The sequence below is a fragment of the Pseudorca crassidens genome, chromosome 2, assembly GCF_039906515.1.
Source record: "Pseudorca crassidens isolate mPseCra1 chromosome 2, mPseCra1.hap1, whole genome shotgun sequence".
In the NCBI taxonomy this organism is placed as follows: domain Eukaryota; kingdom Metazoa; phylum Chordata; class Mammalia; order Artiodactyla; family Delphinidae; genus Pseudorca; species Pseudorca crassidens.
In genome coordinates this window covers 25,944,971-25,969,379 of record NC_090297.1, presented here as the reverse complement: position 1 = coordinate 25,969,379, position 24,409 = coordinate 25,944,971, and the positions used below count along the sequence as shown (strand labels likewise).

Here is a 24,409-nt window from a genome sequence, read left to right as displayed (position 1 = left end):
TCTTATTCCCTCTTGTCTGGTGCCTCGGGCACATGAAACCTTGATAAACTCTGGTCTTCTTGGACTGAGGTGAATTTGGGGCGCATAGAGGCTTCCACCAGAGAAAATATGCTTGCTCCCCACCCTCACGCCCATGAATCTTGTGCTCTCTAGGGTACCAGCTTGCCATTCTCAGTGTTAATTGTGACTCTGCTAACTGTGTGACTTTGGGCTGGTCACTGCATATCTTCCTGAAAAATGGGCATAAAAATCCCTGCATCCTTTAAGGTCAGGAACCTTGTGGAAGTCCAGTGCGGGCATGAGGAATGAATGTTAACTTCTTTTGTGAGGTAAAATAGAAGAGACCAAGCTGAAAAGATAGAAAATTTATTTCCAGGATACAGAAAATGAGTTCCGGGACTTCCCTGGCGGTCCAGTAGTTAAGACTCCACACTTCCACTGCAGGGGTCATGGGTTTTGATCCCTGATCGGGGAATTAAGATCCTGCATGCCACGTGGCACGGCAGGAAAAAAAAAAAGAGAGGAAATGAGTTGCAATAAGCCTGTGGGGAAACATAATTGTTTTATAATCACTCTCTGGACTAAAGGTCTTGCCAGGACCTCAGGGGTTGCTTCATGGGGGGTGTGGATGAAACTTTCACACACCAAATCTGTCCAAGAGAAGGTCATCTCTTTTGAGAAAAACTACCTTCTCCTGTTTATTACAGAATGCATTATAGAATTTTTTGAAAATATAAATATGCATAAAGAAGGGGAGAAGCTCCTGTAATCACACTATACATAGATCATCACTTGTAACTATCAAACAAATTGGGATTTTGTTGCAACTGTAGTTTTGTATCCCGTTTGGTGAACATTTTCCCATGCAATTAAATATTTTATGCATTGGGTGGGGGGGATTCCAGTATACAAATTTGTTGCAATTTATTTAACTAAGCTCTTATTGTTGAACATTTAGCATATTGCCTTTGTTTTTGTTTTTTTGTTTACTTGTTTTTGGACTTTGGGGCTGTTATAAGTGCTTCAATTAGTATCTTTGTGAGACAGATCTTCACGTATATCGTAGATTATGTCCTTTGAATTCCTGGAAGTGGAATTGCTGGACCAAAGGATATTTGATACATATTTGCCAATTTGTCTTCTAAGACTGATTTCACCCATTTGTACTCCCACGGGCAATTTTATAGGACTTCACTGGGGTTGCCGGTGTCACTGTCAAAAGCCAACCTAGAACTCCCAGCCGGGCCTCTAGGTTTGCTTCATGTTTTCCCGCCCACTCCGCATACCCGCCGCGCGCTCCACACCCGCGTCCGTGATGGCCCTCCCCTTCCTTACTCCGTTACCGATTCTGTCCAATCAAAAGCAGCCTTCCCCAGTATCGCTGAGTGGTTGGTAAGAGGAAGTTTCCGTCGCTCTCAGGGGTGGGCGGAGTGGGCTGACGGACGTGTCGACGGGCCAGTGTGAACGGCGAGCGGGGCGTGCGTGGCGTGCGTGGCGCGCTGGCCTGGAAGCGGTGGACTTGGGAGGACTGCCGGCTGGTTGAGCAGCGAGAGGTTTCGGCGGCCATGGCTCCCAACGTTCCCATGGCCGAACCGGCTAGAGAGTCTCCTGAAGGCATCCGGGCCGTGCTTCTGGGGCCGCCCGGAGCCGGCAAGGGTACCCAGGTGAGTTGCTGAGCCGGGCTTGTCGGCAGAGCCCGTGGGACTCCAAGGTCAGGGCTGCCAGAGGTCTGGGTCGCCCCTGAGCCGGGCCGCTGGCTGAAGCCTGGAGGGGTACCCTGGCTGGAGTCTGGGGTTCTAGCAGGTGTTTGGGGGAGGGTCCACATTGGAGGTCGAGGGAGTCTGAGTTAGAGTTCTTGAGGGACCCAGGCTTGAGGTGCCGTGTTAGGTGATCCTAAGGACTGATTAGATCCCTTAAGGGTTTAGAAGCTGGGAAGATTTGAAGGGTAAGGTGCGCCTTGGGCTGAGGCATGTAGATTACACAACCCGAGTGGACGCAGGGACCCCAGATTGCCTGCGATTTGGTAGTGGGTTGTCGAGGGTTACGTTCCAGGCACTCGGGGTAGGGGGACGTTTCTGGTAATGACTAATGCCTGAAGGTGGAGTAGCGTCTCCCACTCATGGGGGAAAGCGGGAGCTGGCCTGTGCTGGTTAGGAGTACTGCTAAGAGAAATGAGGTATGACCTGCCTGAGACAGTTAAGTTGGGGGGATGGGAGAGAGTACCTCAATATACAGGTGAGAAAACGGGCTCAGAGAGGTCAGGCGGCTTTCTCAGGTTAGCAAAATTGACTTCATGGAGCCTGGAACCTCAGGGCTCTGAGTGATTGGAGTCTGAAGTTACCTTCTGCTGACCGTGGGGCCTCACTTGGCACCTGGGACATAATGGGCCCATAGATCAAGGTTGGGATTTATGATCTCACTTAGGATTTCGAAGCCCATAGGTTGGATTATCAATATCCTCCTCCTGCCTGGGGTCTGGCATTGCCCCCCCCTCAAGTTTTTGCTTGCTGTTAGGGTCTAAAGAGGGAATTCCTGAAAGTCTGATCTGCTAAGGGAATGGGGTTCTGGGTGCTGCTCTATGCCCCCTCTTCTGAGCCCTTGCAAAGATTGCAAAGTCCTGGCAGACAGATCATTTGTCTTACTCATTCTTGGGGCTCCTGTGACACCCAGCACATTATTTGATGAGGTTACTGGAAATGGATGAACACAGATTCATGTGGGTGATGAGGAGAAGGGGAGTCTTAGAGATTCAGTTCATTCCTGTGACTTTGCTTTTTGGCTGTGTCTACTAGGTGAAGAAAGACCACTTCCCTTTTTCTCTCTATAGCCAGAGCCGATTTGCCCTTGAGGGTCATTGTTACCCAACCCCCTTGTCCTCAGTAACATTGAATGCTCCTCTTTCCTGTTGCTACCACCCTCAGTTATTAGGTAACCTGCAGTTTAGGAATGTTTAATCCCAAACTCTACGGACTTTTGCGGAGTGACCGAGATAAACGAGGTAGCTCAAATGCATCAGTTGTTTTCTCTTAGTTCATATTGAAGTTAATAATTTCAGTAGTTGTGAAATGGACAACCCATCCCTGTGCTGAGACAAGGGCTTTATAGTTTAGCAAGCTTTGTAACTTCTGAGCCTCACTGCTCTCACCTGAAAAATGGGGCTAATACTTAACCTTACTCATTCAACATGTCATGAGCACCGAACATTGGAGACAGAGCAGTAAAGAAGACTGATAAGGTCCTTGCCCCCCTAGACCAAAAGTTAACAAGGATACTGGAAAATTATGTTATATATGTGTGTAAAGCACACCTAGCTGACAACCTGGCACATACTAGATGTTCACTAATTATTGACTCCCTATCTTAGTAACACATCCCCCCACCCCCCAACTCAGCTGTATCTCGGTGTAAAGGGTAATGTTTTCAGGAAGTTTTGAAGAAAATTATCCTATGAGCTGATTTATAAGGGTGTATGTATGATGGGAGTTGGTCAGAGAAGGCCTTGTAGAAGTCGAGGAGATGTGATTAGAGCTGGGACTTAAGGGTAAGATTTACACAAGTCACTTAACCTCTGTACACCTTTCTCTCCATAACTGGAACAATAGGAATACTGGTGGTTGTAGTTTTAATGGAGTTTTAAAGAACAGTGTTCCTAAATCAGAGGTTGCAAAGTGGCAGCCTGCAGCAGAATTTAGCCTGCAGACACACCCCAGCTTTTTATTATGAAGAGTTTGAATACACAAAAGAAGACAGGATTGTGTAATGAGCCCCCATGTACCCATTATCCAGCCCCAGCTACCATCAGCTGGTGGCCATTCCTTCCCCATCCACTCTCCCTTCACAGATTATTTTAGAGCAGCTCCCAGACATTATAACACTTCATTTGTAAATATTTCAGTGTGTATTTCTAAAAGACGAATTCTTTTTTGTAAACAAGCACACTATCCCCTAAAAACAATAATAACAGCAAATGTTTACATTTCCATTCATTTGTCTCACAAATATGATCATTTCAAGTCCCTTTTAATTTACAGGTTTCCCCCCCTTTTTTTTCCTTGCAGCTTTTTTGTGGAAGTTGTTTATTCTGGGAGTATCCCTCTTTCTGACAATTTTTTTATTGTATCCCCATGCCATACTTAACATCTTCCTCTTTCTTTCCTGTAAAAAAAACAACCAGATCTGGGTTCAATTTTTGACCCAACTACATCACAGGTGGTGGTGTGCTGTCCATTAGGAGGCATACTGTGTCTGCTTATCTCTAGTGTTCAGTGCCCGGGTCCAGGAATTCACTGTGCGTGGCAAAATGGTGATGTTCTACTTATATCATTCCCTTTTCATTTATTAGCTGAAATATTTCTATAAAGAGAAACTTCTCACCTACTATTTGGTATGGTTTGTACAGTAAGGGTAGGTTAAGTGCTTGATTTATTCCTATAATTTGTCAGCTTTCAAAATAATAAGTTGACCACACAGTGGTTTCAGTTGTGAAATTTCACTTAAAAATCCAGAGCTCTCGTTTCTCTTGAGAAGTCAGATCTGGTGGTTCTGGGCCTCCATTCCAGCGTGGCACGCAGTTGAGTGGGGATGCCACTTTGGGTGGTCCATGTGCTCTCCTGTCCCCTGCATAGCCCTCTTCGCTGCCTGTTGCTTTATTTGACCCACTTCATTTGTGTTGCCTGCCTGGTAAATGTTTGTGATCTTTGATGTAAAATCCTAACCTGGGTTAGTGCCTAGTGCCTGCTCAGTAATGTTTGTTTTCTTCCCACTAGTGCTTCCTTTTATACCTGCATAACTCAGTATTTTAGGTATTTAATGTTGGCATGACTGAAATAATCTGTTTCCTTTTACAACTTTTTATTTTTAACTAAAATAGTTAAACATTTTTAAACTACCTGCTTTTGCATCAACATAATAATGTCTAAAACACCTGGAACACTGGATTTGTTGTTTTGTTTAAATAACCTTACTTCCCTGTCTCCCTTTTAGGGTTAGATGTTCCTATGGTGTGGCCAAAACGGGTATGTTTTCTGTTTCCTCTGCGAGCCCCTTTCATAGTTTCTTCCATGTGTCCAGCTGACACCAGTTCTTCAAGGCCAGCACACTTAGGCCGTCAGCTGCCATCTTGCAGGTCAGGCTCTGTCAGTTATGTCAGTGCATTGACGCTCACAGTGCAGAAACAACTCTGTGAGACCCATGCTCTTACACCCCCTTTTACAGGTAGAGAAACTAAAGCTCAAAGAGCTTGTGCTCTAGGTTACAGGGCAAGTAATTGGCTGATCTTGCATCTGAATGACTTCAAAGCTCCTGCTCTTTCTGCTGCTATCTGCTGCCCTGGGTTAGATTTGTCTCTTGCCCTATGCATGTTTTGTTGGATAAGTTCCATGCTAGAGATGCAGGGCAGCCCTTGCCCTCAAGAGGGTTTAATATTGCAAAATAGTCACCCTTTGCTGGGTTACGTGACAGACCCTACCCCCCACAGCCAAAGATGTTACAGGTGTCATCTGATTTAATCCTGCAGCCCTAGGAGGAAGGTCCTGTTGTTATCTTTGCCTTTGCCTGGTAAACTGAGGCCCAGTGTGTATCTTGCCCCAGGACATACATAAAGTAGCAAAGATAGGATTTGAATTCGTGACTGATGCTTGAACAGCATTACCATCTTATCTTTGCTATCAGTCTAGGTGTAGGGGCGGAAATGAACATGCATGCAAGCAGTCCTTACTAGTGCAGAGTACCATATGGGAAGTGTGAGATGAATGACTGACAAATGCTAGGACAGTTCAGGGTTAGAAAAGAACTATAATTTGTTGAGAATCTTCCATTCTTCCTCCTACACACCCAGTGATGTTGGTACTAATATATCCAATTTATAGTGATTAAAGGATCTCTGGCCTGAGGTTACATGGTCAGTTAACAGGTAGAGCTGAAATTCAAACACAAGTTTCTGTGCTTTTAAAAAACTTTTTTTTTTTTTTTTTTTGTGGTACGTGGGCGTCTCACTGCTGCGGCCTTTCCCGTTGCGGGGCACAGGCTCTGGACGCGCAAGCCCAGCGGCCATGGCTCACGGGCCCAGCCGCTCCGCGGTATGTGGGATCTTCCCAGACCGGGGCACGAACCCACGTCCCCTGCCTCAGCAGGCGGACTCTCAACCACTGCGCCACCAGGGAAGCCCTAAAAAACTTTTTAATTGAAGTATAATATACATAGAGAAAGGTACAGATATCCTAGGTGGGCAGCTTGATGAATTTTCACATGTGAACACACTTGTGTAGCTTATACCCATATGAAGAAACAGAACATTGCCAGCACTGTGAAGGCCTTGTGCTCCCTTCCACACATATACACACACTTCCCCAAGGACAGCCACTAAGGCTCTGGCGGGGGGGTGGGGGTGTTAGTAAAGCCATGTGGTGTCATGGATAAGAGCTAGGGCTCGACAGTCTTGAGGCCAGTTGCCAGATCTGCTGTTACTAGCTTTGTGATCTTGGGCAACTTAGCCTCTGAATTTCATTTGTAAAATGCACATAAAAATAGTTACTACCTAACATATTTGTTATGTATTATACATACTAAATACTGTAAAACAATGCATGGAAAAATTGCTTGGCATCTTGCAAACACCCAGTTAACTGATGTTGATATGATTCCTTCTTGGAGAAAGAAAGGGTAGTTGGGGAGGGTTTTTGGTGGGAGAGATATGCTCAGAATTTGACTACAGAGGAGGGTAGAGCTTGGACCAGTAGGAGGAAGGGAGAGGGCATTCTTGCATAGAGAGGATCTTGAGCCGAGGTCCATGGAGAGGCTTATGTTATGTAATTGGAAAGCATATATGGAGCAGCTGTTTGCCGTTGTGCAGGGCATCCTGGTAGGGGACTTGTGGAGGCAAATTTGAGTAGATTGGGAGGTATAGGAAGTTGGTTGTGGACGACACTGAGTGCTGGACTAAGGTATGGGGACTTCTCCCCTGTTGCCCTGGGGGAACGTTGAGGCTTCTGAATGTATGTTTGTTGGGGGGTGGGTAGTATGTCCAGCAGTATTTTAGGAGATGATTGCAGCTGCATGTACAGAAGCATTGGAGGTGGAAGTGGGAAAGACAGCAGTAGAAAGATGATTTCGAGGTAAGAAAACAAGTGAGCTTGATTAAATCAAATCTTAAAGACTGACATTTTCCCTTTATTTCCCTAAATGCCAGGCACTATGCTGGATTCTTTTGCGTATATGATTTTGCCAAATCCCCATAACAGCTCTGAAAGTAGACATTGTTGTCTGTACAGTAAGTCCCCTACATACGAATGAGTTCCATTCCGAGAGCACGTTGGTAAGTCAAATTTGTTCGTAAGTCCAACAAAGTTAGCCTAGGTACCCAACTAACACAATCAGCTATATAGTACTGTGCTGTAATCGGTTTATAATACTTTTCACACCAGTAATACATAAAAATAAAATAAAGAAGACATTTTTAATCATACAGTACAGTACCTTGAAAAGTACAGTGGTACAGTACAACAGCTGGCATACAGGGGCATAGGGTGAACAGGCAAGAAGCGTTACTGACTGGAGGAGGGAGAGGAGGTGGGAGATGGTAGAGCTGAAGGATCGTCAGCTATAGGAGATGGAGGGCGAGCTGCAGTTTCACTCACGCCTGACGTCGATGGCACAGGTTCTGGTTCCTTGCTGGATTCAACTCTATCTACCCTCTTGAAAAAATGATCCAGTGATGTCTGGGTAGTACCTCTTTTTTTCTCGTCGTAGATGGTACAGTACCTCTGGATTGCATTCTGAACGGCTGCTGCAATCTTCGTGTACCATTCTACTTTCAGGTGCTGTGCCTCAAAAACTAACAGTGCCTCCTCAAATAAAGAAAATCCCGTTGCCATTTCCTGCGTCGTGAATCTCTTCGGTTCTGCAGTTACTTCTTCCTCTTGTCTGTCTCCGTCCTTTCTCTGGGCCTCCAGTTCCTGGCGCTTCTTAGCAGTACCAGCTACATCACCGCTGCTTTTACACTTGTTTCAGGACACCCTGGGCTTGAAATAAAGACACTTTACTTCTGTACTCTATACAGTACTGTACGGTAAAGTACACAAAAGCGCAGCCACTTGTAGAGGAGGCACACACGTGACAATGTATGCCAGACACGTAAACTTATATGATTGGACATGTGAACGCACGTTTGCATCTTTGAAAGTTTGCAGCTTGAAGGTTCATATGTAAGGGACTTACTGTACTCTAGAGATGAAGAAACCAAGGCCTTAAGGCTATATATCTTGTTCAAGGTGACACAGTGAGTAAACTGTAAATCCCGGATCTGTACCACTGTAAAACCCAGTCTTACACCCCTGCCCCAGGGCTTCACAATCTGTGTGCATCAGAATCCCACCATGCTACCCAAAAACCACTCAATCATACATTTGAAGGGCGGGCCTGGCTTTGTATTTTTAGCAAGTGCCCCAGGTGATTGTGATAATACACTGATGTTTGAGAACACTAACCTCACCATGCTGCCTCCCTAGTGGTTTTAGCCATTCTGAACCACACGCCCTTCCCAAACCACAGGTTTCTCCTACAGATGGGGGGCCTATTTCTTGGGCTCAACAGTAGCCCATGGCTAGTGAGACACATGTGTCTCAGGGCCTCAGCAGCAGCTGAGTGTGGTCCAGGGGTCAGCAGCACAGCCAGGCCTGGAAGCTTGTTTAAAATGCAGATGCTCAGGGCCCACCCTGTAGAATCAGAATCTGCATTTTAGCAGTACCCTCAGGTGGTTTGGAGTAGGAGAAGCATTCCTCTAAAAAAAGTATAAGCGTGAAGTGTAAGGGGAATGAAATACAGCTATTTCATCAGGCTTCTTCTGTAGTTTGCAAGTAAAGAGTAATGCAAAAAAGAAAGACCTTGAAAGGAGGTCTTTTATTTACTGAATGCCTACGGTGTGTCTCATATTTATTTCATTTTATCCTCACAACAGCCCTATGGAGTAGACATTATCCCTATTTGACTGGTAAGGGAACTGAGATTCTGAGAAATTAAGTAACTAGCCAAAGGTCATAAAGCTATTGAGGGCAGCCAGGGGTCATGTGCAAATCTGTCTGACTCCAAATTTCATGCTCTTTGCAGCCCACCCCATTGACTTCCGTGCAGCCAGCAAGAAAAGAAGGAGTTAGTCTTCCGCCATGCCGCGTCTTCCCTCTGGGAGTGTGCTTCCACACAGCTGTAGAATCTAGTCACCTGAAATAGCACAGAAGAGTCCTATGGTTTAGAGTGGTAAAAATTGGAAGGTTAGGTGCTAACAGCTCTTCTCTGGTGTTTTGGTTACTCTTTCCCCTGGAACAAGCCTGACCTCCCAATTTTTCACCCAAGTTAATTTCAGCAACCAAGGAGAAAGATCGGCAGAAAAGCACAGCTCTCTGGGTTTGTGGCCACTGTGCCAGCCTGAAGGACCAGAAGATTTTCCATCACCAGAGCGTCCTGACCTTCACTGGTTTCCCAAGTGCGGTTTTAAATACCTCATCTGGGTTCCATTTTGCTATGAAGTCAGTTCTCTGAGCTGAATCAGTCCATGAGTCACAAACCAGCACTGTTGCCCTGAGCCCTATCTATTTAGCCTTTACCATGTGCACCTAAGAAAGCTCCCAATGAACTGGTTTGAGCAAGGTTCCCACCCTACTTCTTTTCCAAAACAATTGAACCAGAAAGCAAAGTGTTAAGCTCCTTGAACTGATTCTATTCCTCATGAATTCTGCATTCTTTTTTGCCACTACAAAACCAATGTCGGACTCTCCAGGGTCTCTTCTCTTCTAGTCTTCATTCTGTGGTATAGTCACCAAACTATGAACTCATAGAGGACAGAGTCTGTGTCTCCTATTCATCTGTTTCCCTGGTACCCAGCAAGGTTCTTAGAAGAGGCATCTTCGAAGTATTACTATTTTCTTTCTGTATGAATGAATATGGAATTAAGACAGGGATTACAGTAACAGCTGATGTTCACTGAGCACTTACAAAGTGCCTGGCCCTGCATATGTGGAATTCTATATAATCTCATGAACCCAGTGATATAGGTACTATTACCATCTCCATTATACCTAGAGGAAATTTAAAATTTAGAAAAGTGATATAATTCTTCTCACGTCACATAACCAGCCATTGGTGAACCTGGTGTCTGAAACCCAGGCGTTTGACTCTCAAGCCCATGCTCTTAGCCAAAAGGCTATACTGCTCCCTAAAGCTGCTAAGCACTTACTGTTTGCCAGGTGCTCTTCATGTATATATCTCATCTGATCCTCACAGCTACCTTCTGAGACAGAGACTTTTTGCCTTCATTTTAGACAAATGAGAAAACTGAGCCTCTTGAGAGGTTAAGTGATTTGGCCCAGATAATGCAGGTACCCTAGAGACAGGGAAGGGAAGAACCGAGTCTGCCTGAGGGAGACTTCCGCGCCTGGCTCCAGCTGCCTCCCACACTGGTGACCACAGTACTTGACAGCCACACGTCCATCCCTCTGGCGAATATTCATTCAGCACGTTACATGCCAGGCATTGTGCCGGGTGCTTTATATACATGAACTCTTTTAAACTTCCGAGCAACCGTGTGAAGTGTTGGTACTGCTGTTTCTGTTTTTCCCATTTATAATGGGGAAACTGAGGCTTATGTGTCACTAGTGTGTCTAGTGGAAGTAGTGATAATAGCTGATATTTATGATGGCTTCCTGTGCTAGGTGCACTGTTTTAAGTGCCTATGTATTATCTCATGTAATTCTTAACTACAACCCTATAGTCATATGTTAGAATATAATGTAAGGTACTTTTATCCCAGTTACAGGTAAGGAAATAGGCATTTGTCAGAGTTCACATAGCCAGTAAGTGGCAGGGCCAGGTTCACACCCAGGCAGTCTAACTCCAAGGCCTGCACTGTTGACCATATCTTGTTTTTTGTCTTCCCCTTCATAGGCACCCAAGTTGGCTGAAAACTTCTGTGTCTGCCATTTGGCTACTGGGGACATGCTGAGAGCCATGGTGGCTTCTGGCTCAGAGCTGGGAAAAAAGCTGAAGGCCACTATGGATGCCGGGAAACTGGTAGGTTTGGTGGTACCAGTGAATGTTGATATTCCTCAGAGTCTAGATCTGCCCTGCTTAATAGGGTGAGCACCAGCTACATGTAACTACTGAAATTAATTTTAATTTAATTTAATTTAAAATTAACTTCCTCAGTTTCACTTGCCACATTCCAAGTTGTTGCTAGCCCGCACAGATATAAAACATTTTAATCATTGTAGAAAGTTCTGTTGGACAGCCCTGTGCTGCGGGGTGTTTTAACAAACTGGCACATTATATGAACTTTTACAGTAGCAAGTTACTTGGTTCATTCTGAATTTATGACACTTATTTTATTCACGGTACTCTTGAAGTTCCTTTGTGCCGGCACATTTTGTAATATACCCAGCTTTTTTTGTTTGTTTGTTTGTTTTTTACTTTTTTTTTTTTTTTAAAATACCCAGTTTTAAGACCAAGAATGAAACTGCCATCCCTAGGCCCTAACTCAAGGGTGATTCAAGAGAGGACTCAGGAAGTCTCAGAAGTGTTTTTAATCTACTTTTGTGATTCTGTTCTGTGTCTTTTAACAGAGAGGTTGCTTGGCAGTTGACAAAAGTAATCCTTCTTATTTGGTGAATATAATAGCATTTCCTCTTGTTTTTAGTCCAGTTGATCTGATTGGAGAAGTACAATTTATTACCTACTAAATGTTTTTTGATTAGTGCCAGAGCTTAATAGTAACTGAGTTATTCTGGGACTTGGCCTTGGGAAGAAGTCATTTTGTGCTTGGCTCTCTGGTCTTTACGTATCTTAGAATGTTGGTTGGGGCAGGTGCTGGGCCTCCCGTCAGGCTTTGAGATTCTGGACCTGGGGTAGCCCTGCCTGTGCGCCCAGCTGCCCCTTTACTTCTAGCTTTCCCTTCATGTTAATGAGGCCGTAAGTCAAGCCATAAAGCTAGATATTTTGGACTTTGGGTCTTGGTGGAAGATCCCATACTGAGAAAAAATTGGGTTGTGGCAATGAGATTACTTATCTCCAGCCTTCACTTAGTCGCAGAGCTTATACTTTGTCCCCAAGTTCACAGCTGGTCCCAGGAGATAAGAGCATTAGCTACCAAAATGGGCAGCCTTCACTCTAATACTGGCAGGGAACTTTTCTTGCAGTGAAAGCCCAGGAGGAAAATTGGTTTTTGGAAGCTAGGAAGGATCCTTGTTGGGGTTTTTAGAGGGGCTCAGAGGAGTGTTGGGCTGGCTTCTTGGTTCCTTGGTTCTGAACCAGTCTTGCCAAGGTCAGTGAACTTCTCTGTTGCTTCCTGTCTGAGACCGCCTGGGTTGCTTTACTGCTAGCCCAATCAAAATTGTGAAACAGGTAAAGTTGGTGCCTTTCTACAATTCTGGTCAACCCCCATTCTCTCCTAGAGCCCTCCTCAGGTGGTCTCTCAGCCATATGTCCTCACTTACGTCTTGAAGACAGCTGATTGCTGAGGAGCTGTTATCTGATTGCTAGGACTCTGACTAATGGCCAGAGGGGCCTTCAGGACCTAAGAAATGGGGGTCTCCTGGTGGGGTGATAGGCATTCCTGTTCCCTCACCCAGATTACTGGGACACAGGAGAATCTCAAGGGAAGAGAATGTGTATATGGCAACCACAGAAATAATCATGAAACTGAATCTTCCAAATGCAGCCACTCCATATTTGCTCTGATTTTTGCTTCTTTGGGGTCAAGAACCTGTTTAGTAATCAGGTTATACAGACATAAACTTATGACCCTGGAGTTGGGCTAATGCCACCTAGTTAATGGATTTAACCCCAAGATTGTTTTGTTCTTGACTTCCAGGTGAGCGATGAAATGGTCGTGGAGCTCATTGAGAAGAATTTGGAGACGCCTCCATGCAAAAATGGTTTTCTTTTAGATGGCTTCCCTCGGACTGTGAGGCAGGCAGAAATGGTGAGTGGCTTGGTTTTGTATGACCATTGCATGAAAGCAAATCCTGGCCCTCTATCTCTTTATTCCTTTGAGGGAAATGGGTCTTATCAAGCTCTGGTAGCTTAGGTGGGCCACACGCTTTTTTACAGCTTGATGACCTCATGGAGAAGAGGAAAGAGAAGCTTGATTCTGTGATTGAATTCAGCATCCCAGACTCTCTGCTGATCCGGAGAATCACAGGAAGGTATTTGTCCCCTGAAGGTCCCTTCTTTTCATGCTTCCTCAGAGCTTTGTCAGACGACAGGAACTGCTCCGGCCTAATCCCAGCCATGAAGCTTAGTGCCGTTTCCACATGGATTGACCTTATGTGGTGACATGGGATGGGGATATGGAAGGAAGAGCAAGGGATCTGAAGTCCAGCAGCAACTCAGTCCTGTCATCTTTTAACTCTGACCCTAGGCAAGTTTCTTAACCTCTCTAAGGCTGTTTCCTCATATGTAGAGAGGAAGTAATAGTACCTGCTTCGAGGACCCATTGTGCATGGTAGATAGCATGTTGTGCATATTTCAGAGCCTTGCTTACCTGGGTGCTTAAGAAGTACTAAATTCCTGGGCTTCCCTGGTGGCACAGTGGTTGAGAGTCCGCCTGCCAATGCAGGGGACACGGGTTCGTGCCCCAGTCTGGGAAGATCCCACATGCCGCGGAGTGGCTGAGCCCATGAGCCATGGCCGCTGAGCCTGCACGTCTGGAGCCTGTGCTCCGCAGTGGGAGAGGCCACAGCAGTGAGAGGCCCGCATACCGCAAAAAAAAAAAAAAAGAAATACGAAATTTCTTACATCTGTATCTCCATTTTAGTGCTTTTTAAGTCCGATTTCAGTTGAAGTTGCCATACCTTGCTGTAGGCTTTTTATTATAAAAATAATAGGACCATCTATACAGTTTAGAAAATTGAGGAAAAACTTGCTCATGGTACAGCCAGCTTAGCGAATAACTCTATAATTTTTTTGCGTGTTTTGTTTTAAAGTGCTTATTTCACTATAGTAGTTAACGTTGAACACAGAAATGCTTCTGCTTCTGATGAGTTTGCTCCTAAAAAGTGCCACTGCTTTAGGCTACAGTTTCCTCAGCCCTCTTTCACTACCGCGCTACCATCTGCTTTATGCCTTCCAAAAATACGTGGGAAGCTCTCAACCACTAACAGACCCTCCCATTCTTGTCCTTATTATGGGCTATATAGCTTTTTTTTAATCCCTCAGTCACTTTTTAAAAATTTATTTATTTATTTGTTTTTATTTTTGGCTGTGTTGGGTCTTCGTTGCTGTGCGTGGGCTCTCTCTAGTTGTGGTGAGCGGGTGCTACTCTTCGTTGCGGTGTGCGGGCTTCTCATTGCGGTGGCTTCTCTTGTTACAGAGCACGGGCTCTAGGCACGCGGGCTTCAGTAGTTGTAGCACTGGGACTCAGTAGTTGTGGCTCGTGGGCTCTAGAGCGCAGGCTCAGTAGTTGTGGCCCACGAGCTTAGTTGCTCCGCAGCATGTGGGATCTTCCCAGACCAGGGCTCGAACCCGTGTCCCCTGCATGGGCAGGCGGATTCTTAACCACTGCACCACCAGGGAAGCCCCCTTAGTCACTTTAATGGAGCCTCAGGAAGGTGGTCAGCCTACCATCCTGAACCAGACTTCCATGACCATTATTTTTAATTGCTGCATGATATTTCACAGTACATGAACCATCATTTACTTAATTGTTCCCCGATTGTTGTACATTTGTGTTCTTCCAGTTTTCCATTGTTAAATTCATGCTTTGGCCATCATAGGACATGTAAGTTTTTAAATTAAGGGGGCAGTGTTTTCTGATTATAAATGTTATTACTTTGATTTCCTAATGAGGTTGAACATTTTTCTCCATGTGTCTGCAGTCCATATCTTTAAGGAGAGAGGCAGCAGAGTAAGTGTTAGAGGTGTTCTCCTGGAAGGCTGTGTTAGATACAGTGGGATCCACCTTATATTAATTTTCTTTTCAAATGTCCAGGTTTCATGTTTCCAGCTATTGCATAGGCTTCTTCAGTGCAGGAATTTTGTTTCTTTGCTCTGGCACAGAGTAGGCAAGCAAAGTTGATGTAGTCCAAGAAGCAGTAGGGTTGACAAGAAGGGACATGACCAGGGCTGGGGTCCCGGACATTGCAAAGCAGATGTTAATAGTACTAGGTGACACGAGGGGCCTTTGATCTGATCAGCTCAGCTTCCTAAGTGCCTGCTTTGTGCAGGCACAGCTCTGGGAGCAGGGGACCAGTAGAGAATATAGAACAATATGCTGGTGCCCATGTCTGACCTCAGAGCGTCTACAATCCCTACATGAAACCTGGGCTGTTTAGTGCAGTAGGGGTCCAGGAAGACAGCCTGGGGGCAGGGAGGGAAGTCTGGCTAGGACAGGTGTAAAGTCTGACTTGACCTTCCTGGATAGAGAGGATTTTGCTGAGGCTTTCCCATAAGGGAGTAGAGGCAAGAATGAGTATGCATTGAGGGAGAGGCTCTAGCTAAGGCTTCTGGCAAAATGTCTGTCCAGCGCTGGAGAAATGGCCTGGGAGGCTGGGTGGTAGAATGAGTGCGGTTGGGAAGGTGGAATGGGAGCCTGGCTGGGGACGGTCTGCCAAGGAAGAGACGGTAGACATGACTGAGTCAGGAATCATGGGATGTTCTTAAGCCACTAGGCGTTGTGGCAGATACAGCATTTTGAGAACATTAGCTTGGTCCTGGTATACAGGCTAAATTGAGGGAAATAAGAAACAGACAAGGACCCTACTTGGAGGAGCCTGATGTGATCCACCGGTGAAGTGATGGAGACTGGGGTTGGCTGGTGGGGCACTGAGAGTTTCTGAAGAACAAACTCCAGAATTGTAGAGGGCGAAAGAGGCAAGACTCGGTCTCTCGGTTTGGAAGTGAGTGGTGTAGTGTGGCCCTCTCCCTTACAGGGGAGGAAACAGAACAGGTCAGACTGTGTAAAGGTGTTTTTCCAAGCCCACTTGCGTATCAGTGGCAGAACTAGCACCAAAAACCTGCTTTCTGCCTCCTCATCCACTATGCTGATTATTGCAAGAAAAAGAGTCAGGAACTAGCCAGTTTAATATGGATCTTATTTAAATCTGACATGATAAGGACCCCACTGTAAATGTCTTCAGAATTGGCTCTGACCTCACTTCTATGGGTTATTATTTTATTTCTTGCCATAAGTACGGCTGGTGGATTTTGATTTTAACCTATTCATTGTTGGCTTTCTGGTATCATTAGCCTAATGTCTTGTACCATCCCCATTTTGTGGATGAGAAAACAGGTGTCTGAAGTATCACACCCAAGGTAGCAGTGGCTGTAGCATCCCAGCCCGATCCCTCCACATCTTCACCTCCGCATCCAGGCCAGGCTCAGTGGCTTGTAAAGCTGTTTTGGTTGGTACTTAAGACCAGTCCCATTTTAAGAACTTGGAGATTGGTTTCTTTTCCCTTCTAGGGAATGAATCTTGCCTTCTTCTTAAAATGATACTTGGAAGTGGGGAAGGAGCAGTGTTATATGTAACTGGAGGGCTGAGGGAATCTGGGAATGCGCAAGAGCTGATGTAGAGACATGGAGAGGAGAGAATTGTGTTTGTTGCAGCCTGGCTGCTGTGTGCCCTGTGCTTTCCAGAAGGTGAAGAAACAAGGTCCAGGGACTTCCCTGGTGGTCCAGTGGTTAAGACTCCACACTTCCACTGCAGGGGGCATGGGTTCAATGCTGGTTGGGGAGCTAAGATCCTGCATGCTGCACAGCGTGGCCAAAAAAATAGAAACTTCATGCCCCCAGCCCTTCCCAAAGGAAAGCTGTAGCTGAGCCCCGCAGCTTCTGCTCTTCCTCTCCTTGGGTCTCCTAGTGGGTGTCATTTCCCAGTGGATGCACCAGAGGAATCCCTCCAGCAACTCAAATAAAGGAGGGCCCAACCTCGTGTTACATGATTGCAGTCACAGGCCCACTCAGTGTAACTTACTCACTCTGCTATCAACTTGTCCCCCATGCTGTAAATGGACCACCTCATTCTATAAATGGACCACTTGGCCCCCCAAAATATGCTGTCATTAAAACACAGTATCACATTTTACAAACATGTGGCTTCGATAGTCTAACCCAGACTTTCCCAACTGATGTGCTGAGATATTGACCCCCTCAGCCACCAGAGCAAGCACGCTGAGTACTTTCTGTGTATGCCAAGAGGTGGAAAATGTTGGGAAGCTCTGGCCTAACAGACCTTCATGAGGAGAGTAGCCATCAGGTAAATAAGCAGACCTTGGTTGGCATAGAATTGGGAAGCCACGCGAAGCTGTGGGCACCAGCTGCCGAGCAGTGTTTGGCCTGCCTCCTTTCCTTCTTAGGTTTCGGGGCTCCTGTGGTGTGACCACTCCCAGTCAGGAGCGTGGGCTTGTTGCTTAAGGGGACACGGCAGAGATGCAGCTGCCAGCTACATATTCTGTGCCAAGTAAATGCTTCTTCTTGAGCTCTTTATTCTATGACTTAATATGTTGTTTTCCCTGATGCCTTGAATATTTCCCTCTGATGGCTGGGCTTTCTGTGTCTGTGTGGTCACAGAGCTGTTCAGCATTGTCTGCTGATGTCTGCATCCATAGCACATGTTTTTCCTATAGCACCTTTCTGGTTTTATAACCAAACTAGTTTAGAAAATAAGGTTAGTTTCTCTGTCCTCTGTCCCCCATGGCACTTTGTCCAAATCTCTTAAAGGATTACCAAATTTATTGTAGTTATTTATTTCCACATTTGTCTCCCCCTCTAAATTAATCACTGTTTGTGAGCAGGGATCGTGACTCGTTGCTCTGTAGCCCCTGAATTCAGCTTAAGGCCTGAATCGGAATGGTCTCACACAGTCGAATTAGGCTGTCATTATACCAGCCTCTTCAGCCAGACACGTATTTTAATGTTGGGTCAAAAGAGAAAACAGAGCTTCCCTGGTGGCACAGTGGTTGAGAGTCCGCCTGCCGATGCAGGAGATGCGGGTTCGTGCCCGGGTCCGGGAAGATCCCACATGCCGCGGAGCGGCTGGGCCTGTGAGCCATGGCCGCTGAGCCTGCGCGTCCGGAGCCTGTGCTCTGCAACGGGAGAGGCCATAACAGTGAGAGGCCCGCGTACCACAAAAAAAAAAAGAGAGAGAAAAAAGAGAGAAAACATACTCCCTCTGGCATATGCCCAGTTATTTTCCTAAGCAAGAGATTCCTATAACGAGGTTCTCTGCTGGATTAAAGTCCTTGCATCCAGCTTCTCTGTCTGTGCTTGTCATCTTGGAGACCCCTGGGGTTCCGGCAGCCTGATTCCTGTTCATTTGCTGTCTTTCAGACTGATTCACCCCGAGAGTGGCCGTTCCTACCACGAGGAGTTCAACCCCCCAAAGGAGCCCATGAAAGATGATGTATGTAAATTCAGGACGGGGAGTTTCCTTTTCTTTCCTTCCTCTCTCTTACTTCGCTTTTTTTTCTTTTTTCTTTCTTCCCTTTGTTCTTCCCATTTTCCCCTTATTCCTACCAATATTACGAACTTAACCATGAGAAATATTGCTGTCACGTAAATCACATGGGCTGTGGCTCATCTTTAGAGTGTCCCTCCAAGTGGTTTATTGCTTGACCTTGAGGTAGCCACCAGTGCCAGCCACTTCCCAGTGCCCAGTTTGTACCTGTCTTTTGTCCAGAGCAGCCCCTTCCTGGCATCATGGCAACCTAAATGGTGAACTAATCGGGAGAAGGCTGCTTGGAAGCCCCGGATTAGAGCCACGGTTGGAAGGACAGTACTGAAGAGATGTTTGTTGACCAGTCCTGCTTCAGAAGAATATCTTCTCTCTCTAGTGACTGTACTGTGCCCTACAGATTCAGAAGAGCTTGGCCAGGTTAACACTGCCAGGTTCCTATGACAGTCTTTAATTGTTTGCAGATGTAAAAGGGGGTCTCACACTGTAATATTTGCCATAAATAGTTCACCTTGTCTGTTTTAGAACACGCAGGCAACAGTAAGAATTTCCTGGATTTACCTTTGTCATATGAGACAAGTTCATCAGGTCATACAGGTTCCAAAGCTATCTGGCAACTTAGTCACGTTTCACAGAGTTGGCAGTTCTGTCACTCAGTGTTCCCTGTCACTTGCCACTTTCAGAATGTTGAAGGCCGGCACCCCAGTGAAAACACTGAATACTTATGCAGCTAAGATCCTAATTGCTACCGCATCTGTGATTTTGATGTATTCTCCTGGTCTCAGGGGCCTCTGTCTTTCTTGTTTCTCACCCTAGAAGTGTTTGTCTTGGAAGCTGAACAGCCTGAGCACAAGCCATGAGAGAAAGACCTTGTCTGTCCCCCTGTCTCAGCCCTTTCCTCACAGTTGCTGTTTCAGGCTCCCTGATTTCTCTGGACCAAGTGGTCTGCTCCTGGGACCAACTTGCTGGGAATAGTGAAGTTCTTTATAGTTCTTTATTGGAGGGGGTCTAGACTGTCTTGTCTTTCCCTCTGACGGACTTTGGGATCAGACGGCCTCTCAGATCTGCATCCAGCATTGGATTAGGAGAACTTGCTGAGTCCTGGCCTTTCATTACCCTCTTCCTGTTCTCAGATCACCGGGGAACGCTTGGTCCGCCGATCAGATGATAATGAGAAGGCCTTGAAAATCCGCCTGGAGGCCTATCACACTCAGACTGCCCCGCTGGTGGAGTACTACAGTAAACGGGGGATCCACTCTGCCATCGATGCCTCCCAGACCCCTGACGTTGTGTTTGCAAGCATCCTAGCAGCCTTCTCCAAAGCCACATGTAAAGACTTGGTTATGTTTATATAATGTTGGGTCCAGAAAGGAGCTTCTTTCTTCTTCCTATCCCTGTTGAAGGAGTGGGCGGGAATGGCAGAGCAGGCAGAGGGAAGCTGCTTCAGGCCAGCAAGAGTATCGTTTGATGTACTGATTAAAAAACACTTGCTTCATGTATCTTTGGCGTGTGTGCAACTCTCATCTCATCTGTGTGTGTGGGCGTGTGTGCGTGTGCGCATGAGTGTGTTGGTATAAGTATGTGTACACTCTCCTACTTTCTAAGTTATAGGCAAGATTGCTTTACTAGCTGTTTATTTCTTTAGCCATACTCTAGGTTTTATTTTTTGACCAAAATAAACTAACTCAGGTATCTACCAGGCATTCCAGTTCCCTAGTATTTTTCCCATCTCCAACAGCTAATTAGAAGTCCTGGGTCACATGAAGTCAGGCAGGGCCACAGTTCCTAGTGGCAGACTGTTGGCCAGAAATTCCATTTGTTTTCTCACCCGTAATGAAAAGCCAAATGAGTCAGTGTGTGGAAAGGGATCATTAATTTTTTCCCCCTAAACAGGAAGGAAAAGGCGCTTACATTATAGATTCCAGAAATTAACTGGGAGAGGGTATCAGCATAGAAAGAGCCAGGCCAAGCTGGAATATTTCTGTGAACTGCACCATGGTTCTGTAAAGTAGGAATCATCCGGGACCTGTGTTGAATACTGAATTGTTGCCAAAGAATTAAACCAGGTGAAAGGTCCTTTTGAATTTAGACAGTCTTCTGAACATCCAGGCTGGGCATCTGAGGGCAGCCAGTCCACTTCCCCAAAGAGAGACCAGGGTAGGTTTGTTTTTATTTTTAATGTTCGCCTCTGTTTCCAAGTATGAACAAAACAGTGATTTGAGGATCATTTTGGGATCGTTTTGATTAGAATTTATTCAAACCCAGTCTCTCTGCAGGATGTGAAACCCAAATCAGATGTATCCCTTTTAAACTCAAACCATCTCCCTTCCAGATCCAATCCTTCACCCCTTACGTCATGATGGTGGTGGCCAGTCTCCCCAAGAAAGGATCACCCCAAAAATAAGATCACCTATGGCAGTAACCAGCTTTTATTCTTAACCTCAGCTCCCAGCTATTAAACATTTCCTGAGGTCCGTGCTGTGCCTTTTGGTCTCTGGTTTGATTTGGGGCAAACAGATGAATTAATAGACTGCTGTGAGGGACCACAAAAACAGCAGCCTCTGGAAAAAAACCATGAAAAAAATCAGTGGCAGGTCCAATAAATAATGCCACCTGCCCAGTGTAATCTGCTGACTCAGTTTAGTGGACTATAAAGTGTCCAGTCCCCATCTGACGTGAGTTCTCCTGCTGTCTTTGGGCCCGCCAGAGGTTTTGTCCTCTGTCCACCTGGAAGCTGGCTATGGGTACAGCTTGCAGGTGGACAGAGTGGCCATCTCGTGTCCCTCTTTGTCTGCTTCAAGTGAGTGTCTGCTGACTCTGCTCTGCCTTGTTTCCCTGGCTGTAAACTAACTCCATCCATTCTCAGCGGAAACCCAATCTGGCATGGGGTGTTTCTGGGAAGCACATGACTTCTGGGAATGGACAAGGAAGGGCAGTGAAACCAAAACTGTCAGCTCTGTCTGTGGGGATCTGGGCTCCTTCTCTGGGTGAGGGTGGCCTCGTGAATCTTGGAGTCGATTCCTCTTCGAGTAGGGACAGCTGCAGGCATTTGGCCTCAAAGGTGAGGTCCTTGAATGTTTGCTGATAGAGTGTGCGTGATCCTTACTCAGATATTTGTCATCCGTCTATATGCATTCACGTGTGCACACACGTGCGTGTGATTTTTGGGCTATCAGTGAAAACTGGAAGATCGTCGGGGTTGCATATGCCCTTTTGGGGGTAGGTACGATTCAATTTTTGCTTCGTTTAATTCCAGAACCTTAACCTCAGCAGGCATGAGAGCTTTCACCTGGCAGAGAAATGTCCGGTGTTTAATGCATTTGGTTGCCGGGGCGTGCATGCCAAGCTTCTCTGATATTTACTTGGTTTTTAAAAACCCATTTTGTTCTCTCTTGTTTCCTCTCTATTTCAGCCTAGTAACAGAAGGCCAGGCGAGACTGCACCACTGCTCATCACCCTGCGGCGTGATCCCTGCTCTTAGGTGCTGGGCAGAGGGGAGGGGTGGTCAGGGTAAGGATGGAGAGGGCGGAGTGGTGAGAGCTCAAGAGGAGAATGGGAAGAGCAGCAGTGCTGTAGTGAAGCAACTTCTTTTCCATGGAGTAGGAGCCTTAAAAAGTATAAGCAAAGGGAAAAATTGATTTTTTAGAACACTGATTGGAGGGTATAAATAGAAACAGGGAGATGCAGTATTATTTCTAAGGAATCACGTTGTCATTTACTCCAGACTGGTGACGATATTTTTTTAAAGCCAGTGCCCTAAGACCTCAGCTTTTATCAGAACCTCATGCCAGCCCAGGAATGCCGGAAATCACACTGTTGTCCTGTCTGTCCTGTAGCTTGGAACAGGGCAGGAGTTGACTACTAACCCTGGTTCCCCATACCATGAGATCAAAAAGTCATCTCCCCATTTGAAAGAGATATAGAGTATGTTCATGGGGGTAGTGGCTCAGCAAATCAGGTTTACTGGAGTCATGAGGCAGGTGGAGCAGGCTGGTCTCACTCCCTTCCCAACTTACCACTGATGTACCAGCCCGCCGGCTCTCGTGGTTAAGCCCTCGACAGCCACCCAGCATATGCCACAGTCCCACACTCTTGCCTTCCTCCATCCATGTCGTGTGAAAGGACCCTTTTTAATAAATGAGCAAGTGTCCTAAGCGACCTTATCCAAAGATTGTCCTTTCCATCCTCAAATCCTGTGACTGGGATCACTCAACAACACTGTGATGTATTATTTTCAATGAGGTGCCTTTCTTAACTGTCCAAATGCTGCCTTGTTCAGCCCCTATATCAATAAAGTGTGTTAAATGTTTGTATCCCCTGTTGTGGCATTTTTTTAAGGGAATGTGGGCCAGTAAAATGACTGAATTCTGGATCTGACATTGAATTCTGGATCTTGTGGTCACTGGAAGTCGTGAGAAGGCAGGAAGGTCCAAGCGTATGTTCGTCAGAAGAGCCTGCACCCTCTTGACCTTCAGCTGATTTGCAGGATTTTCTTGAGCCCAAGGACAAGGCAGCTTGGTCTAGTGGAGACCAGAACTGTGCCTGGAGTTCAGGGGATGTACGACAAATCCCAGCCAATCATTTACTCTGCTCCTGTTTCCCATGTGAAAAAGAGACTGGTGATGCCACCTTCTCGGACTCATTGGCAATAAATGAAATTTACAAGAAGAAGCTTTTTGCTTGGTGCCTGGCACACAACAGACACTGGATAAATGCTAGTTGGAACCGAGGATACACAGAAAAAATATCTGCTTCTTGCCAGGCTGGATGATTATTGAGCAGACAGTTGTCCGCAGCCTAGAAAGCCAGTGCTTCTAATCCCTAAGCCAGATTCTTGGCTGCCTTTTCAGCTGCCTCTTTAATATTCTTGGTTGCTTTGTAAATCCATTTCTTCCCCTGCAAAAATGAGCTTAAATCATTTGTCCAAACTGAAGCTCTCATGCTGTTTGGAAGGGCTGCCTTTGCTAGTGAGGTTTCTGAAAAATGACAGCTGTCCTGAAAACAGAGGAAGCTGGGCTGGAAGCGCTGTCCTTCTCCAGGCAGGTTCTCTTGCCCTGGAGAGAGGCAGGGCTGTCCCTGGCATATGAAATCCTGCCCCCTCTTCCAACTCCTCCCTCTTCTGTTCCACCGCTTCCCCCACCTCTACAGAGTCATTTTCAGGTGTCAGCATGACTTATTTGTCCTGACCTTTTCATCCCCTGAGGTATTTAAATGCTCCATGAAAATTTTCTTCCCTTCCGTGATCATCGTGCAACAAATGGGGAAATCTTTGTCAGAGCAACCTGGGAGCATGCATAGTATGGTTGAAAAGGATAAATTGAAAGAAGACCGAGTGAGCTGTTATTCACTCACTTCTTTGGGCTTGGTTTCCTCATCTGGAAACCGAGATAGGCTGAGGTAAGAGTCGCCACCATGCAGGGAGGGCTGACACGCCAGCTACTGCGCAGTGGCCTCACACCTACAACCCCACAAAGCACCCTAGGCAGTTGGAGGTGTCTTCTCCTATCACACTCGAGGAAGCCTAGCCTCGGAGTGGTGGTCACATTCCTGAGGGCACCATAAGAAGCCGAGTCAGAACTCAGTCTCTGACACCGGAGTCTCCCCTTGACCTTGTTGCTGAAGTGATCGAGTGACTTGGCACTGCTGCAGCGGAAAGGGCTCCTCCAGATGGGTTTTTTTTCGCGGACGCCCACACCCCCAGAGCTGATTTGGGGGAAATCATTGCCAGTCTGAGGACCCAAGGTGTGTGCTTGGGATTTTGTGTGCATGAAATGTCACAGACAGGACAGAGCAGGGTGAAGAGCAGCCTTGGTCCTCAGGAAGCCTCTCCAGCCTTTTCTCAGAAAGACAGCTGAATGAGTCAGAAGACAGATTTCAGCAGCAACTCCTCCACCACCAGCCCTCTGGCAAGTTACGGCACCTCATCAGTTGAATGGGAATGATCCCCACCCCTCAGATGTGTTGACAACACTGGTG

The 24,409-nt window shown here is 46.2% G+C and overlaps 1 protein-coding gene across 4 annotated transcripts; it reads left to right on the top strand.

Annotated features, from left to right (window-relative positions):
• The first annotated feature begins 1,486 nt into the window (after positions 1-1,486).
• AK2 (adenylate kinase 2) lies at positions 1,487-22,746 on the top strand. Of its 4 annotated transcripts, none has more exons than XM_067725349.1 (7): positions 1,488-1,664; positions 10,933-11,058; positions 12,854-12,964; positions 13,093-13,187; positions 18,310-18,382; positions 19,567-19,762; positions 21,846-22,746. In XM_067725349.1, exons 1-7 carry the CDS (start codon positions 1,566-1,568, stop codon positions 21,848-21,850), a joined length of 705 nt encoding a protein of 234 aa, XP_067581450.1. In that variant the 5' UTR covers positions 1,488-1,565; the 3' UTR covers positions 21,851-22,746. The 4 variants fall into 4 exon arrangements, with proteins under 4 accessions (XP_067581449.1, XP_067581452.1, XP_067581450.1 ...); XM_067725350.1 differs by lacking the exon at positions 21,846-22,746 and adding an exon at positions 4,984-5,015 and having other exon boundaries at positions 1,527-1,664; positions 19,567-19,950; XM_067725348.1 differs by lacking the exon at positions 21,846-22,746 and having other exon boundaries at positions 1,487-1,664; positions 19,567-19,950.
• The last annotated feature ends 1,663 nt before the right edge of the window (positions 22,747-24,409 follow it).